General features: G+C 35.6%; 1 protein-coding gene across 9 annotated transcripts in view; it reads left to right on the forward strand.

The window, feature by feature from the left end:
• PCDH9 (protocadherin 9) overlaps positions 1 to 18,648 on the forward strand; it is a 1,016,093-nt gene that overhangs the window by 173,936 nt on the left and 823,509 nt on the right. Inside the window, exon 3 of one of the 9 annotated variants that reach the window (XM_037800555.1) lies at positions 6,066 to 7,274. The exons of the other annotated variants lie outside the window; for them this stretch is intronic. Within the exon in view, the coding sequence (XP_037656483.1) occupies positions 6,066 to 6,119 (54 nt within the window). The 3' untranslated portion in view covers positions 6,120 to 7,274. Of the gene's footprint in view, positions 1 to 6,065; positions 7,275 to 18,648 lie in introns of those variants that run through there. 9 annotated transcript variants of the gene reach the window in all.

Raw genomic sequence — 18,648 nt, forward strand, 5'->3', positions numbered from 1 at the left:
GGTGAGAACTTAAGTAGAACTTCCAGAAAGAATTAAGCCTCTCAGGAGACTTTTAGAATCCCGTTGTGCTGTGATGGTCTCAGCAAATAGAACTGTGTTTATCCTATAGTTGCTCAAGAAAACAAATTCACTTGTATTTGCTCAAGAATACATATTTTTTGAGCATCTACTGAATATAAGTCCCAGTATACTGTGTAGTGTGATGGATGCTGGATGGAGGAGTTTGACGATAAGGTTGCAATATTGTTCTGGGTGAATTTGGATGTATTATTTCTACTTTTAACCCTTCAAGCTGTGTTGAACATAACAAGTTTCTTAACATGAAAACATTGCAATATTTTAATTATTTTCTCCTCTGAGGTGTTGAATGTTAATATAACAATGCTATCAAAACTTGCATATATGCATTATTATGTGCTTTAAAAAGGATAGCTCCTAAAACTCTGAAGAGTTCAATACCATTTTTAGTTAACTTCTAAGGCTGGTAGTCAAGGTGTTTTAGGGCTTTTAGGTGGATTATTTTCAGACAAAAATAAGACATGCAGCAGAATGGACTATAACAAATTCAACATTTCTTGAATTACTGTGTGCAATAGCTTATGTATTCAAGATGAAATAAGCAGAGGTCTTTGTCCACTTGTCTGAGGGTGTGTATAAGTGTACTTGTATTCTACATTTATGTATGTTTTCATTTTCAAATGAAAACATGAAAATAGAGATTGACTCTTAATAATGACACAATTTAAAAACAGATTTTTCTGTCTTAATATATTACTCTGCACTTAAGTTATTATGCTCAATTAAAATGAACTGTTGAATTTCTAAATACATGGTCAGAAATATATATTTTTTAACTTTAAATATTTTGCCTTTCCTCATTTTTTCCTTTATTTTTCCTTTATTTTACAACTGGATTCCTCCCCCATCAGTAGTGCATATCTTTCATTAATGGCTATCCAGAGGTTTCATAATTTTAGAGCATCTCAGAATAGTTTCCCTCCACTTAAAAGATACTTCAGAGGTATTGCAAGTTCCGTTCAGACTACCTCAATAAAGCAAATATCACAATAAAGCTAGTCATGGAACTTTTTTTGGTTTCCCAGTACAAATAAAACTTATGTTTACCAAAATTGGAGTCTATTAAGTGTACAATAGTATTTTGTCTAAAAAAACAATGTATCTACCTTAATTAAAATGTGACACAGAGACACAAAGTGAGCACATGCTATTGGAAAATGGCACCCATTGACTTGTTCGATGCAGGGTTGTTGCAAACCTTCAATTTGTAAAAAACAAACAAACAAAAAAAAAGCGCAGTATCTGCAAGGCACGATAAAGCAAAGCACAATAAAACAAGGTACACCTGAAATGATACCTAGCTACACGTTTTTACGAGAATTAAATGAGTTAATAGTTGTAAATTACCTAGACCAATACCTGACACACACTAAGTGCTCATTAAATGTTAGATATTGTTATTTTTGTTGTTGTTTTGTTGCTGTTATTCAGGTAATCATAGAACTTGTTTCAAACATGAGCCTTGATAAGTATTGGAATTCTAAACTTACGTTGTGTCATCTGTGTGGTCAAAATACCACAAATAAATGACTACTTGACTTAAAAGGCAAATAAGAGATTGCATACATTATTCTATCTTTGAATCACAAAGGTGTTTTGTCTTTGTTTATTTGCTTTGGTGCACAAATATAGAAAGAGATAAGAGGTGAATTCAGCATAATATCACATTTTGAAATCACTTATGTTCTGGAGAATATACAGATGAAAAAGTATGTATAATGCTAATGCTTTTCATGTGTATTTTAGCCTCTGCCCTGTTCCAATGTCTTTATCTTGTTTTATGCTGTTAACTGATTTCCCACCCCAGAGTGTCATGCTTTGTTCCCTTGATTCTATAACTGTTTGCTGTCTCTTTTCCTACGTCCTATTTCTTTGTGCTATTTGCAGCTTCCTTATCCTTATGCTCCTCTATTCCACTCTGGGCTTCCTGGAGGATGGAGCACAAGTGAAGTTCTAGACATATGTATGGCACTTATTTTTGGACAAATCTCTGCCACGATTGCTCTCTTTTCTTTTTTTTCTTCCATTTTTTTATAAAATGAGTTGGAGGACCTAGATGGGACCTTGAAATTCCCATTTTATTGCTCTCACTTGAAAATTGTGCCTAAAGTAAGTTGTACTCAAATGATCTTTGTTTCCTCTATCTTGAGATCTCTCCTGCTCCCACTGGCTTCTCTCGTGCTCAGCACTCCATTCCCTTTGATCTCTTCACCATTTCTCCGACTGTGGGCTTCATGTCTAGACCATTACTCTCCTTCAAGCTCTTAAAAAAACTATGTATTATCTTCTCCATATGCACAGCCACCAATGGATATTTCAGAACATCAAACTCATCCTATCTAACATGGGATAAATCTATTCTTGCCAGAGTAGGCTTTCTTAGTAGACTGCAAAACTTCTTCCTCAAACCAGAAACCTTGAATCATCCTTGACATCTCTCCACCTCCTCCATCAAATACATCACAAGGCTGTCTTCTTTCTGCCTAATAAATACCTCATGAATGTATCCACTTCCTCCCATGCCACATTCACCCCATTCACCCTGCCATTTCTACCAAGCAGGATGGCTGAATCTCCCTCCTAACTTGCATCCACGCTTAACCCACAATCATATTTTTTCCCTTTAAACTGCTGCTACAGTGGTCTTTTATAAATGCAAAAAATATTTTGTCAAGAAAAACTGCAGTGACTTTTTATTTATCCCTCAGGCTTTATCCTTTAAAGAGTTTACAAATTAATCTGTGTGCTCTAACCCCTGAAGACCCTGCCAATCTCCTCCGTAGAGCTTCTTTAAGTTTTGGGAGCCCACCAACCTCTCATTTGCCTCTTAGCCTTTGAGTAGGCATTTCCCCTGCCCTAAATCATCTTCCCTTTTTTTTCTATAGTCCTTTTCTTACAGGGATAATTTCTACTCTCACTTCAGTGTCATTTTCTCAGGATGTTCCCTTTGACTCCCTCCTACTGGACTCCTTGCCATATAAATGTACTCCCCATTTGTTTACCCTCATCACACTTATAATTACTTATTTTATGACTCTCTTCCCTACTAGATATTTCATCCGTGATGTCAAGGATTATGTCTTTGTTGTCCCTTGATATTACCTAGTATATAACAGCACCAAATAACTATATGAGAAATTGAATTTGGAGTAAGAAATAAGAGAGTTTAATTCCTACCATATCACTAGCTGTGTGACCTTTCTGTATGCCACTTAACTTCTCTGAGTTTTATTTTCCCATCTTGAAAATGTGGACTATAATAGAGGTTTTAAATTGCTGCATTTTTTTTCCTTTATTAGAGAAATTGTGGGCTTACAGAACAATCATGCATAAAATAGGATTCCCATATACCACCTTATTACTAACACCTTGCATGGGTGTGGAACATTTGTTACAATTGATGATAGCACATTTTTATAATTGTGCAATTAACCACAGTCCATGGTTTAACTTAGGGTCCACTATTTGTGTAGTGCAGTTCCATGGATTTTTAAAAATATTTTTATTCTATTACCATGTATACAAACTAACATTTCCCCTTTTAATCATATTCAGAAGTATATTTCAGTGCTGTTAATTGCATTGTGCTACCATCACCACTATCCATTACCAAAACATTTCCATCATTCCAAATAGGAATGCTGAACATTTTAAGCCTTAACTTCCCATTCCCTATCCCCCTGGTAACCTGTATTTTAGATTCTTACTCTGAGTCTGCTTATTCTAATTATTTCAAAGCAGTGAGATCATACAATATTTGTCCCTTTGTGTCTGGCTTATTTCACAGTACTTGATGGCTTCAAGGTTCATCTGTGTTATCACATGTATCAGAACTTCATTCGTTTCACAGCTGAATAATAATCCATTGTGTGTGTGTGTGTATGTGTGTATACACACCACATTTTCTTTATCCATTCATTGGTTAATGGACATTTGGGTTGCTTCCATCTTTTGGCAATTGTGAATAATGCCACTATGAATTATCAGTGTAAAAATACCTGTTCAAGTTCCTGCTTTTAATTCTTTTGGGTATGTACCTAGTAGTGGGATTGCTGGGCCATATGGTTGTTCTCTGATTAGCTTTCTGAGGAACCACCAAACTGTCTTCTACAGTAGTTGCACCATTTTACATTCCCATCAGCAGTGAATGAGTGTTCCGATTTCTCCACATTCTCTCCAACACTTGTAATTTTATTTTTTTAATAGCAGCCATTTTAATGAGTGTGCAATGGTATCTTATTGTGGTTTTGATTTGTATTTTCCTGATGGCTATGATGTTAAGCATCTTTTCATGTGCTTTTTGGTGATTTGTGTATCTTCTTTGGAGAGATATCTAGGGAGACATTACTACCAACCCTGATGAAATAAAAAGGACCATAAAAGGACTAAGAACAACTGTGTGCCAATAAATTAGATAATCTAGATGAAATGAACAAATTCTTAGAAACGAATAAATTATATACATTGACTAAAGAAGAAATAGAAGATCTCAACAAACCAATTCCTAGTAAAGAGAATGAATCACTTATCAAAAACCTCCCAAAAGAGAAAAGTACAGTAAGTTTTAATATCATAGATAGCACAGAGCCTGGAACACTTAAAACACTGCATGAATGATGGCTATTATAATCTGAATATTTTTCAACCTAAAAATTGCTCCCCTTCCAATTAGTTTAGTAGTGTAATCTCTTTATCCTACTATCTACCAAAGATGTTGCTTAGCAAATAATATGATCGCTTAACCTATATAAGGAGAAAAAGTGAAAGGCAGTGTGGTTTCCACCTACCAAAGTTGTAAAACCGAAATGACCAGTTTCCTTTAAGTCTTCTCTTTTTGTCCCCTTCACTTTTTGTCAATAGATCCTGTATTGCTTTTACCTTTTATACTATACTTCAGGCTTTTTAACCTAACATAGGAACAGCAAATTCTTAATCCATGTTATCACGACCCATTTCTTGGGACATTGCAGGCTGAAGGAGAGTTAGTATACCAATGCTAATTTCAAACTATTTTGAGTTTTCTTCCACTTCATTAATTTGTTTCCATTTCACACACACTTTTGGGAGATAAAATGGCTTGGCCCAAAGGCTTCAGTAGTAGGTATTTTCATTGTCAAGGTCAGTCTGGTGGGTAAATATTTAAATAGATTACACTTGAGGAACTTCAAGATACTCTCTATTTCGTCATCTGTGCTCTGTGTGGAGTTTGATTCCTAGGGCTGCTACGTCTTCTTCTGTGGCTGTTAATACAGTTCAAAAAACAAGTGAAGGAATAAGTTTTGTAATCCCCCGAAGAGCTATAGCTATTGCTTGTTGAGCTTTTAGTTGTATTTTTTATTACCAACTCTTGACATGTTTGTATATGCTGAAGATTTCAATTAAAATAGACAGCAGGGTGATATTGAATCAATACTGTTGTTTTGTGTCTAGGGAAAAAAGAAGCACTATGAAATATGGAAATCTGAGAGAATATAAATGCTCCAGGATCTGCTGTGAGACGTACTCTCGTACTTGTCAGGCAGACATGATTTTTAGAGCAGAGAATTTGCTGGCTTAAAGACGACAACTTGCCAGTTTCATTAGTTTTGTATCTTCTGCTAGACAGAGTCACTGTTCCAATCATTAAAGTACCCATCCTAAGCTTCCATCAAGTTTGAGCCAAATGACAGCATATTTTAGATGTACTTTGTGCAATAACAATATGTAGCTGCCTACTGCTTATAGATGAGTAAGCTTGTGACAACTTTACTATAAACTAGGTTCTGTTCTCTTTTTCATTCTTGCTTAGGTTTAATTTTCATGAGTTTAAAAGGTCATAATTATTAGTGCTTCCTGTAAATGCTGGGTGGAGATCACATTAAGAGAGTCATTCTTAGAAGAATGGAATATTTGCAAAGATAAACTAAAAGTATGGTAGAGACCTGGTGGGCAGAGATCACTGATTTTCATTATGATAAAGTCTTTGGCTTTTTTCCCTCCCATCTCAGGGGCGTGTGTTGGATTCAAACAGATTAAATTCTGAAGAACAATGGATTGCTTAAACACAGTGAAGGAACACTTCAAAATAAATGATATCAGGTGATGGGTATCTCTTGAAACTGCCAAAATTAGGATGGGAAATCCACCTGGAAAGAGCGACTCTCATGAAGAAAATAATATGTTTTCATTTTTAAAGCCCAAGTATTTCATCATTTTGTGCCATACTGTGCGCCCCACATGATATCAGTCTGGGATTCAGAAGAACCTGCGGGAAATCTTGTAACAAACATTTAAGGTCAACTAGATACTGTTTTCATTCTGTATGATTCCCTCTGCATTTGTATTGTTCATTCTGAATTCATTGTTCTCTGAAGGCAAGAAACAGAACAAACACTAACTGTTGGATATCTTGTCTTGCCGTCTATGTCTATCTGCACAATTGATATTTGGCTGCACACAGTTCTTCAGAATATGGTAGAAAAATATTTATGTTTATGCATATTGTGTTTCTCCTGAACATGTCATTTTCCTACAGACTCATGAAATTTCTTAAACTGCTAATGTACAGGTGTTTCCCAAATTGGTAGTTATATCTTAGGCACAGTAAATATCTCCTTTGTTTTAAAAGTTAACCCTGAAGAAAGGATGGGGATGTTTGACAAGCTACCAACCAGTAAGTCCTTGGTGCCCCACGTAAAAACACATGGCTCCTTTTTAGTCATCTGCAGGCAGAGATTCCTGCAAAAGGTGTTAATAAGCTCTTATTATGTATAACATATGCCTCCTGGGCTTATGTTCTACCAAGAGTGAGGAGAGAACTGTAATAATCTGTCCCTTGAGAAAACAGTGTTCATTGCTGGGAAGGAGAATCTGATTGTTCTTGCATAATGCTTGGAATATGTTTTATTTCTGTTATTATAGATGTCCAAGTAGGAAGCATAATATAGTAGATAATTTGTTAATTTTCCACAATTTACAAATCCCCATTGTTAGCAACATCGTCCCTTAATCCATCCCTACAGTTAATTGGGACTGTGCACATGATATGTTCCTGATTTGTTTTAAAGCAATGCACTGGGCTAACTAAATAAAAAGTTCTAATTTCTTTTTGTTTTTACGTTTAAAAAGGTCTTGATAAACGTAGAGAGCATAGTATTAAAGAAAGCCACTTTGCATTAAAACAAGAAGTACAGATCAAGAAAGATGAACAGTTAGAGCAGATCATTTTGAATTTTCGACTATTAGATATATCTGATTACAGTGGACTCACATCTGAAAAGTAATTTACCTTTCAAGGGTGACTAAATTTTTTAGTCTAAGTCTTTAAATGCACGTCACCACTGTGAACCCTGCAGATATTTCAGTGTTGTAACATCTTTCAGTGGTTTTGATTTTAATTCAAGCTTGTGAATTTGCCTGTCAGTTTTACAGACCTATCCCAGCAACAGATTCAATTCTATAGCCATGTTATGAGCACCTACTGGGTGAAAAAACTGTTGTGAGCCATTGAGCAGGGAACACCTGTAAGGCAGAGGTGCTGGCTGTACACATCCCACAGTGAAGTGCAAGAGGTGCAGGCTTTACTGAGCTTTTAACGGAAGCCAAATCACTTCAGAATTGCAAGCCCAGAGAATTCCGCTCAGTACACCACATTTGTTTTACACCACCCCCCTCGCCCACACCTATTTACTTTCATATCTTCTTTTCCCATGCAGTCTGATTTCTTTCTTTTGGCCTCCTTCCTGAGAATATACATCTCTGTGGGAGGAAATGCCCTGAGTCATTGCACAACCACATGAAAAACAACCAGAAGGGACAGGCAGTGGGCTGTGCCGTGCCTTCTGAGGCTCCCGCCGATTCCTCTTCATTCCTGACAGTGCCATTCGAGGCCCCAAGCATATGGGCAAGGCTTGCCTTCGCAGCCACTTGTAGCACATATATAAAATTCACTGGACCTTCATAGAAAAATGCAGTGTTTGTGAAAACACTTGAGAGTGGGATGGGATTTATGAATGGGGGAAATATACCTAGTGAAGCTATCAAACACTGGTTTCTGTGCCATTTTCAGCTACTAGGTTATGGTTGAGGAGCTCTCACATTGGGCTATAAAATGAGCAAGTGTTTGGATCCTTTCTGAAATGGGTGACTCATCAAGATCTCTTGTAGGGATCAATCAGTTCCATTATCCATATCTTTTGTAATCAGGTTTTTGAAGTCAATGGTCAGGGATAAGGGTTGGGCAATACAAGTAGCATCAGAAGTAGCCTGGAAGTTAATTTTCTATTACTGAAAAGAAACACAGTATTGGAGATTGCCATTTCTCAAGTAATTAATCCTTCTGAATTGATTTTTCAGAGAAATCTGGTTCCTAGCTTGCACTGTGCTTTTGTTGGTAGAGAAGCTGGTAATGTATTCTACAGCTTTTGGATAAAAAGTCTTAAAATATTAACTCATGAAGATCCTTAAATCAACCACCCAAGATGGCATTAGCATGCCTATCTCACTATGCATGAAGGCATGATCTTTTTAAAATGATGAGAGTAGACTTAGGTGTATGTAGGCATACATTAGAACACCAGAGCTTGGTGGCATGTAGTTAGACCCTGTTTTACTTGAAATGGCACTGTACATTTTCACTAATATGTTTAATTTTACTAAAAGGCATTACACTCTTCTGTATCACAGCTCTATCAAGAACATCTCATGGTGAAATTGTGTGCCCAAATTGATAGGCCAGAGGCATGAGAAAGAAATAGAACACTCATAGAGAAGCTCTTCTTTATGACAATTTCCAATGAACAGAAGGGGGAAAGAGTCCTTTGTATATAACTATATATTTTGCATAACTTAACCTTTAGAGTGTTTTGTGATTTATTTATATATATGAAATCAAAAAGAAAATGCCACTCTTTTCTATTCCAGATGCCATTTTGGGTAGAGCTGTAATTGGAAATAAATAGCTTGAGTATTTAGAAAATGTTTTCTTTTTAGTTGGGTGAAGTTGGAGGAGGGACGAGAATGGCAAATGTGCTTCAGCAGGTGCTGTTTTCTATGCAACTTAAATATTTCATCCTAGTGGAGCCTGTGAGCACCATGGCCTTTTGGAAAAGGCATTAATGTAGGAGTTGAGAAACCTGGATTTGAGCTGGTTTTACCACTAGTTGTGTAATCAAGAAGACACCACTGCCCAACTATGTCTTTCCTCTCTTCCCCAATAGCTCCTTGTGTGTTATACACACATGTTATAGGCTATGTTCATTGAGTGCTCACTATGTAGGCAGGAGATAAACTTTACTTGTATAATGCCATTTGAAGTGTGCTATTAGAACATTTACTAGATTATATTGAAATAATCTTCTTGAGTCTGCCTCTCTTATGTGACAAAATTATGTCCCATTTGACCTATGAAATGCTTATTAATAAGGTATGTTAAGCAAAACTGAGCCTCTGTATTCCTCATTTCTCAGTTTAAATTTATATTCTGTCAAATGAAAGAAAGAACATCTTTTCTCCTCAGGATAATGGGGGTTTCTTAAGTGTTTTCTCTATTGTTGTTATGCTATGTTATGGTATATTACTGTTTTGGTATACATTTCCTCTGTTATCATAGATCATTGTTATTTTAATTTTATGTTTATAGCTCAAATGATCCATCAAAGAGTGAACCAAGTATATTCCCTCAATACATTGTTCTTTGTGATGAAAGAAGTGAAAAGCATCATCTATTCTAAGTTCCATAAGACACTGAAAATGTATAGTGAAGCCACAGTGTTTGCCAAAATAACCTTTACTTTGATCTATGTATATGTCTAAATTGACTTTGTTCTTTTTTAAAAGCTATGCCTTTTTTTTGTTTTTGCATTTGTTTTTGGTTATAAAACTAAGAATAAGTTACTAAGCCTTATCACTTTTGTCAGAGAGAAGAGTTGATTGATTAACCAGGATTTGTGAGTCTGTCCTACATTTTCATCTAAAAACATATTTTAAGAGTTATTTTCTAAAATAGTCTCAGGGCCTATCTCTTAAAGCTGAGTGAAAATCCATTAGCAGCCCACACTTAGGGCTAATTGCTAGAATGTAATCTTGGCAACATTTTTTATAACTGCTAGTGAAGCCTACAGAGCTAAGGGATTACATTATTTTATAATAGTTATATTCTCCGAGGATTTTATTCTTAACATATTATAATAGCATGAATAATAGTACAGGTCACTTGCCCAGAATGAAATTATAATCTATTGGGATGAAAATGTCCTGTTAATATAAACTATGCCTGAAGTGTTTTTAATTTATATTTGGGGAGGTTTTGATGAGGTATCTTTAGTTAAAAATTCATCCATTTTCTCACTCTAACCATTAAAATCAGTTCAGTACCATTCGGGAGGAGAAGGTAATAAAGAACAGAGAAAGAGAAAAGAAATGGAAAAACAAAAACTGGACAAAATAAATAGCAAAAATAACTAAAAGACAGAATAATAATCAAGGCACAAAAATTACCAGTTTGATGCAAAGTTTACTTCCAGGATGTTCTGGACAACCAAAACTAGGCTAAGGGTTTATTCCTTTGTAAAAAGTAACACCAAAGCATTTGATCATATTCAATTAAACTTTGGTAGTAGGCACGATGCGAACATTAAAAACAATTAATCATTGATGCTAAACTGTGACGGGTTTTCAATTCCATGGCTAAAGAGTATGTACAAAAATCCAGATTTTGGTGGCCTTTAAGGCCATTTGAAATATTTTTATATTTAGTTACAGAATAGCCTTTTCTGTTCATTTTCTTGCTGGTCAATTCCCCTACACTATCAAACAAGAGAGGAAGTGATGTAAGGCAGAGATGTGGAGGCCCGGAGAGAGACAAAGTTGCTGCGAGTCATCCAGGGACCAGTTATACTCAGCCAAACACATTAAGATGGGAAGAGTTAGGTAATAAAAGTATCACTGACTACAGGGAAAAAAGAACAAAGTTTGGAAGGAAATCACACAATACGCTCTCTACTTTGGCCTGAACATAGCGTTTATGTAAGGAGCGGTGGGGAATAAAATAGGAAAGAAAAGCTTGAGTCACACTGTAGGACACCTCAAATACTTGGCTAGGAACATTTACCGGCTCAGGTAGGCTGGTTGTCATACAATGAAATGATAGGATGCGGGAGAATGGACTGTTTTCCTAAATGTCATTTTGCTCAGATCTCTGCTGAGGCCTTTCTTGGAAATTTGAGTACACTTGCCTGACTTTCTGAATTCTCTATATGCTTGGAATGCCTCAGTTTCTCCCTGTGCTCCATCCTCTTCATTTCTGCCGTCTACATGTACACAGACAATCTCTACTTCACCCTGTATCTGGCAGGCTATCAGATTCAACTTCTTTATTTTTCCATAAAATAATCCATCTACAAAAAGCATTTCATTTCTTTAGTAATTTTGCTAAAAATTTGAGAGGCCATGCCCCCACGTTTCTTCTTCTCTCCTCCCTCCCTCCCATTTCATTCAGGGTAGTATCTCCCCCTTCTCTGAAGCCCTGATGCAAGCTGACATCCACGCCCTTAAGGGACTCCCCCCCCACCTCTACGAATTTGCTCATTTTCTTGAATTATTAATGTTCCCTAAGTTTCAGTCGCAGCATTTTTCCTATCTCTGAAACTGTAGTCTAAAGACAGCTAAAGTCAGCAGCCTTTGGAAGATCCCAGGATATATTTTAACATCTGCCATTCCATTTATGATACTTCATTGAAAGAATTAGACTTGTTTTAAAAAGGATGGCCTGGAGCAAGCTTAGGGCATAATTCTCTGGGGGCTAAAGAAATGAGTGAGTTATTGCACTTTGTACATGTGTGTGCATATATTGTGCAAAAACACACTCCTTCATACTTTTAGGAAACACAATGAATACTTTTGAGAAGCACTAAGAATTCCATGTGGAATTAGCCTTTTGGGTAGCATTTTGATAATCATATGAAATGTGATGTGAATTTTGATCTCTTATTTCTAGCCAGTCTAGTAATAAAATGCTGTTATAAGATTCTTTTTCTTACTGTTTTGTGAAACAAAGAGTATTTTAAACCTTTCTTTTTGAAATGTTCTTACTCTCTTCCGTTTTTTGTTTCCCACTGAGCATAACAAGGCAAAGGAGTTTCAGAAATTAGCCCAATTTCTCTCCCCAGCTATGTCAACATTTTTGTTGCCTGCCTAGTATTTGTGGTCCCACTGCTTATTTCCCCCAAAAACCCTGATTTGTGTTTTTGTGTCTTCCTTGGTTCCAACCCCTGCTACAGGGCTGGAACTTTGTTAAAATGAGCCAACCTTGCCAAGTTCACTCTTCTTGCTCTGGATTAGATTTGGGTTGGGTTAGGGAGGTTTGAGCTAATGGGATGAGAGGTTTGGAGTGGCCTACGTGAAGTTTCCATGATTTAAATCAGAGTATAGAAAGCCAGCACCACTTACCTGTAGAACGTGAACAAGATTATATATACATAACCATGACTGTCATACTGGGAGCCATCCTATAACCATAGGGGGAACCAGACTTTTGATGGAGGAACTAGGGAGCACAGAAGTATAAAGAAACTGGTCACAGAGGGTAATTTTAAACCAGTAGATCAACCAATGCTGATACCTATTCTAATTTTGGATTCCTATCAAGTGAACCAATATTTTTCCATACATGTTAAACTTATCTTTTCCTTTTTATTAAAACTGCCTAGATGTTTTCCCAATAGCTGAACCTATAATTCCAGCCATTGTGCATTTTCACTTCTGTCCCATTGCCCCTATAATTTTACCATTTAATTTCCAGTGTTTTATCTCTGGTGTAGTCCTGTATTTGGCATCACAGTCCACTTTGTCACAGAATTAGAAACCTTAGATTTTTCTGTCCTCTTCCCCCTCACTTCCCTCATTGAACCAAAAATTAAGTCTTGTTCATTTTAACTTCCATATATCTTTTAAATTCATATAGTCCTGCTACACGTCTCCAGCTGTCTTTCTTCAAGCTTTTATCATCCTTTACATAGATAACTGGAGTTGTTGCCAACCAGTCTTTCAGACTTCCGACTCTTCTCCCAATAATCCAATCTCCAAATTGCTTCTAAGGATAGCTTTCTAACATAAAAATTTGGCATGCCATGTTTAAAATTTGTAACCAATTCCTATCCCTTGAGGCTAGAGTCCCAAGACTTTTTGCATGACATTTAAGATGTTTTTTTCCTTTTCCATTTTGTGCATTCCCTGGTTTATTGCTCTGTGAATCCCATGTTACAAGACTGTAGAATTACTTTAAATTCCCTAAATATGACTTATTTTCTCACACCTTGATGGTTTTTCAAATTCACCTCCATCCATGTTCTTCCTCTAATTTGTAATAGTTTTGTATTGCAGACTCTTTAAATCCTCCAAGACTGTTAGGGGAGAAATTTCAGAATAGGGAATCCCTAACGCGTCATACGAAGCCTTAGGTCTTTCTCCTCAGGGCTTCCACTGAGAGGTCGTCCACCTATCTAAGAGTGCTTATCAAGGCAATTTCTAATCATTTATTTTCTCTCTGTTTTCCCTATTAGACCCTGAACTCTTGGAGCTAAGCACCATTTGTCATTGTATTTCTGGTATTCTCATTGTGCCTGGCACATAGTAGACAAGACATGTTTGTTTTCCAATGAATAGTGTGAAAGAGAATGGTAATGTAAAGACTCAAAGCTATCTGTATATGACATCAACCCAACTTGTTAAAAAGAAAAAGTTCAGTGAGTTAATTGTTTTTGTTTGCAATTATCCTTGTGATAACACATGACCAGTTTTATGTTTCTTCTGGTTTTGTTTTTTTTTGTTTGCCACTTAGATACTTGAGGTTGCTTTGCAGTTTTGTATTGTTTTTCTGTTCTGGAATGTATTCAATAACAACAGATAAGGTGGATTTGTCTTAAATAAGAATTGAATTGCTAGGAAAACACAATTTAAATCACATTTTAAACCAAAATTACATATTAATTATTTTATATTAAGGGAATGCATATTGTCATTTGAATTAAGGGAAGATTGTATCCTTGAGTGGGATATACATCTCAGGAAGACAGAACAAAAGATAAAAGAAAACATGTCAATAAATGTTTAGCTGTTCCCTTGGAGTCGCCCATACGCATCAGGTGATGTTTGCATCAGGTGTAGTGATGAATTCTCATTTTCTCTTAACACATAATGAGCCTACCAATGTTTTTACACATTCTTTAAAATTACCAGCTATGATGGAAAGAACCACTCCAGAATAAATATAGAGTACTTAAATTTAAAAAGTTTGTGGGAGTATTTTTCCTTATGTAAAGTATTTTAAGAACTTTAGTATTTAATTATTTCATCAATCTTTTTTCATTTGTATGGATGAATTGTTTCCCTAAAATTTCTAACCATTTTACCTGCAAAATTGAATATTTCTTACCTCCAACAGCCCCCCCATGTATTATATTGTAATTTTCCACCTAACAAAAGCAATTGTTTACAGAAAAGTGTATTTCCAAGTTTTTAATATCTATATATTTGTTTTTATAAGCATGTCATATATATGTGATTATTTTTGCTTAAAATACTTTAATATTGTAAAGAATTTCAGACTATTTTACTGTATATATATATTTTAATACTAGATCTATAATTTCATCAGGAAACTGGAGGCAGTGTGGTTCAAATCTTATTAAATCAGTTTGGGAGCATACCCCCCACCCACCCCAGTAATGTGTGTATTTTTTATGGCAACCCATGAGAATGTTATTACTATATGAGCAATTGTTTAGACAAACACTCAAACTTTAAACATTTTGCCAGATTGCATTTTCCTAAAATCCTAAATTTATATATATGCTCATTTAAATTATTATACCTGTTTACAGTAATTATATTTATAATCACTTTAATTTTATTCTTTCAGCTTTATAGTGACCTTAAAATATCTCTTTGGGAAGTTTGAAATATGTAGCCTTTCATAATGCAACCAATGTTATAGTATTTTCACTCCAATAACACTCATCTTCATTTAAAATTTAATTCATTTTACAATATAATCCCCAAAGTTTCTCATACTGGCAGACAATATCAAAGGCTATTTCCTTGTATATTAGGTAAGTCCTTAATTCCAAGTAGAATTGTGTACAACTTATTTTAAAGCACTTGGGATTCCTTCTTCTGGTCTAACAGCTGTTTTCATCTTTTCCATATGAACTGCTATTTATATTTTTCATGTTAACCTTCTAGGAATTCTTTTCTGTACTGGACTATCTCACAACCATATTCTAATTTGTTCAGTCTTCCACTCCTCACCCCTTGATCTTTCCAATTCCATTGCAATGATCTTTTCACCATTTTTTGTTACCAAAAAAAACGTGTTCTGTAAGCCAATTTTTGGATACTTTTATTACTCAGAAGATTTTCCCTTGGCCAAGAATTCAGGATCTTAAGGTGGTAGATAAACTACTACTCCATATTCTCAACCAGGTCCTCTTTAGCAGAAAGCCTGGTTAATTTCATCTTGCTAAGATGCTGAAGCATAGCAGTAATATATTTTCACTTATAAAATGGAAAAAACCCTGAACCATGACCTGTCTGAGAATTTCCATCTCTACTTCCTATGCTCTAAGATATTTCTGTCCCATGAAAGCCAATGAAGAGTTCTCCCAGAAAGAACTCTCCTAGTATTAGATTAAAACTACGTAAGATGGCATTGTCTCCTCAGTGTAAATATGAAATTTTCAGTAAGATGGTAAATGTAGATCAACAATCAAACCCTTAGAATTTTGTGTCTATGTTCTTTGTCACTTGGGATCATAGCAGTTCGCAAAGATGGCCACAGTCATGAGCAAAATCTTAAAAAAACAGCATTTTTAGAGCTGATAAATTATACTGGATTTTCATATCTGTTCATAGAATACCTATAGTAAAACTGCAGAGTGTAAATATCTCTGGGCTCAGGGACAAAAGCTGGTATGGGAATCAAGAAACTAGCTCCATTAACCGTTCTTTCTGCTAGCCAAGCAGGTATCATAATTCCATGGTTTAATATTGATAGAATGAGCTTTTTTTTTTTTTTTTTTCCCTTCCCTAGATCCAGCAGTGCTTAACCTGGAATTGAAAATGAGTTAAAAAAAAAAAAAAAATCCAAAACCTCTCCTGAGTAGCTTTAGGCTTTCTTTTTTCCCTCTGAAACCACAACCAGAAAATAGTGCGGGATTTTGTGGAAAGTTGCAATGGATGTAATCAGGGATTGCAGGGTACTCCAAAACTGCTTTTAACTAAATCTGTGGGGTGGTCTGAAAACTAGATCCTCCAGTCCAGTGTTAAACCCCAGCTTTAATTTACAACCCATAATGTATTTCCTTGGCAGTGATTCATAAATCTCCATTTTATCTGGACTACTGCATGACAAGAGCGCTTTCTCCAGAGCAGCTTCTATCTCAGCTAAGCCTGCTTCTCAGATCAGGAAGTCTTCCACTTAGAGAATCCCACCCAGTGCCAGTCCTAACAAATGCAGAGCCTTATTGACTATGTGCTGGTGCCGTACATTGTTAGGCAGGTCCATGGTCATTAAAATTTTATCATATAAACCCTGCTGGCTGCACAGAAGAGGGATTGAAAATATTGGCAAGGGATGATCACATATTTTATCAGAATCTCCTGAAAGGGAAAACCAAACTGTTTAGAGCAGGAGGGAACCAAAATAACATTCTCTTTAATTTAAATATAACAAAATGTCAAAAACCCTGACACTGACATTTATCGGCTACAGTTCATTTTCACATTTCCCTTGAATGTCTCAGTTTCCTGAAGTTGCATGACAGCTCGAGTCGGTTGCACCAGATATGATTTTCATGTTTCTCCTACAAAGCTGATATTAATCAAAGGATGCCACTGAGACCTGAAGCGAAAGACAGTGTGCTATTGATTGCAGTGTTGAATTATCAGAGGGCAGAGAGATTAATGGGTTCAGAGATTTATGTAGGAATAGAGATTTGAATGGCTGGAAACCCGATTTGGAGAATGTACTTTAGCATACGAAGGCAAATATAAAATAATGGTGACGAAAAACAACCCCACAGTACATAAAACATTTTGGTTCAATGCCCATTCATTCCCCCAACAAAATGTGCTTCCCTATAGCTGTGACTACATACATTTGGTTTGTTTTGACATGGAGCATTTTATGGGTTTTTTGTTTTTTCCTTTTTAGATTTAGAATGGACTGTAACTCTATTAGAATGCTCCTGTGCTGGTCCAGCTCTGGTCAATGGCCTAAGTATTCACTGTCAAAAGAGGAAATCTATCAGAGCTTTAAAAATATTTAGGAGTATTTCTTTCTTGCCATATTTTAACATTTTATTGCTTGGCAAAGTTTTAATAATTTATGACTAAGTTTTCAAGGTTAAATCAAAGTGTAGTCAAATAACCTTTTAAGCAATGAGAAAATCAACTGGGTATGAATTTTCAAGTATGTGCTAAACTTTTAAATATTTGTATTTTTCTTTGTGTAGATAAGATAAGAGTGCTCATTACTGGTAAATACGTTCTGAGTGGTGTTCTAGAGGGGGAGATAGATTTACTTTGATTTATCTTCTCCCCTTCTGCCTTTTGAGAATTTTTGTGGAATTTGGTGGGGAGATTTCTTGATTCCAAGCAAAGTTAATTAATTTATCTTCACATCCACTGTAGGTGACTCATCATTATTAGCATTCATGGTTTTTTTTTTCCCTAAGAAGTCCAAATTTAATACACATAACATACAATTTGTTTTTTAATGAAGTTCAATTTGAGTTTAATTTTAAAAGGTTTAACTGGTAAAAGAATAATTGGGTTTTGATGAGCATTTGCAAATGTTTGCTTAAGAAATTAAGAAAACTACATTTCAAATTCCATAAGCATAATTCAGCCATCATGGAAACTCTGAATAAAATATGATAGAAAACAAATTAAAGTGGCAGTTGTATCTGTTGATGTCTGATGGATATATGTAGCATATCCACACAAAAATGAAACTTGGTGAGACATTTTGAAATAAGAGATGCATACGCTGTACCTGATTTGCATGACTGGGACTGTATTTACTTGCCTGCAGCTATGTGCTGTGGTGTACTGCTGGACTGAAATCTACATAAAACAACTGAGAAAATTACTTAGCTTGGAACTTCATCAACGCCACAAAGGATTGACACTTATTTGATAATAACTGACCCCACATTCTTTAATTTCATAATTACACAAGTGTGCATATACACATACATGTGTATGCATATGTATGCATATGTACGTGTGTATACAACAACCAACAAACTGCCTTATTTCAGGGTCATTATAGTGATGACGTGATCACACAATTCTTTCCTGTAGGATGAAATATTATTCTAGGATTGACTTGGATATTTAAGCAGATTCATTAAACTTTCAGCAATGAGACATTCTTGAACTTATGTGCATCGAACTATACTTCAGATAGTTTAAAACTTTTTGAACAGGTAAAATTTTAAGAAATGGAAGAACATTCTAGGAAATTTTAGATCTAAATAATGCCATGGGATGTTTGGAGGGAAAAAAAGTTGCTGAATTTTTTCAGAGTAG

This window comes from Choloepus didactylus, chromosome 12, assembly GCF_015220235.1.
Source record: "Choloepus didactylus isolate mChoDid1 chromosome 12, mChoDid1.pri, whole genome shotgun sequence".
Lineage (NCBI taxonomy): Eukaryota > Metazoa > Chordata > Mammalia > Pilosa > Megalonychidae > Choloepus > Choloepus didactylus.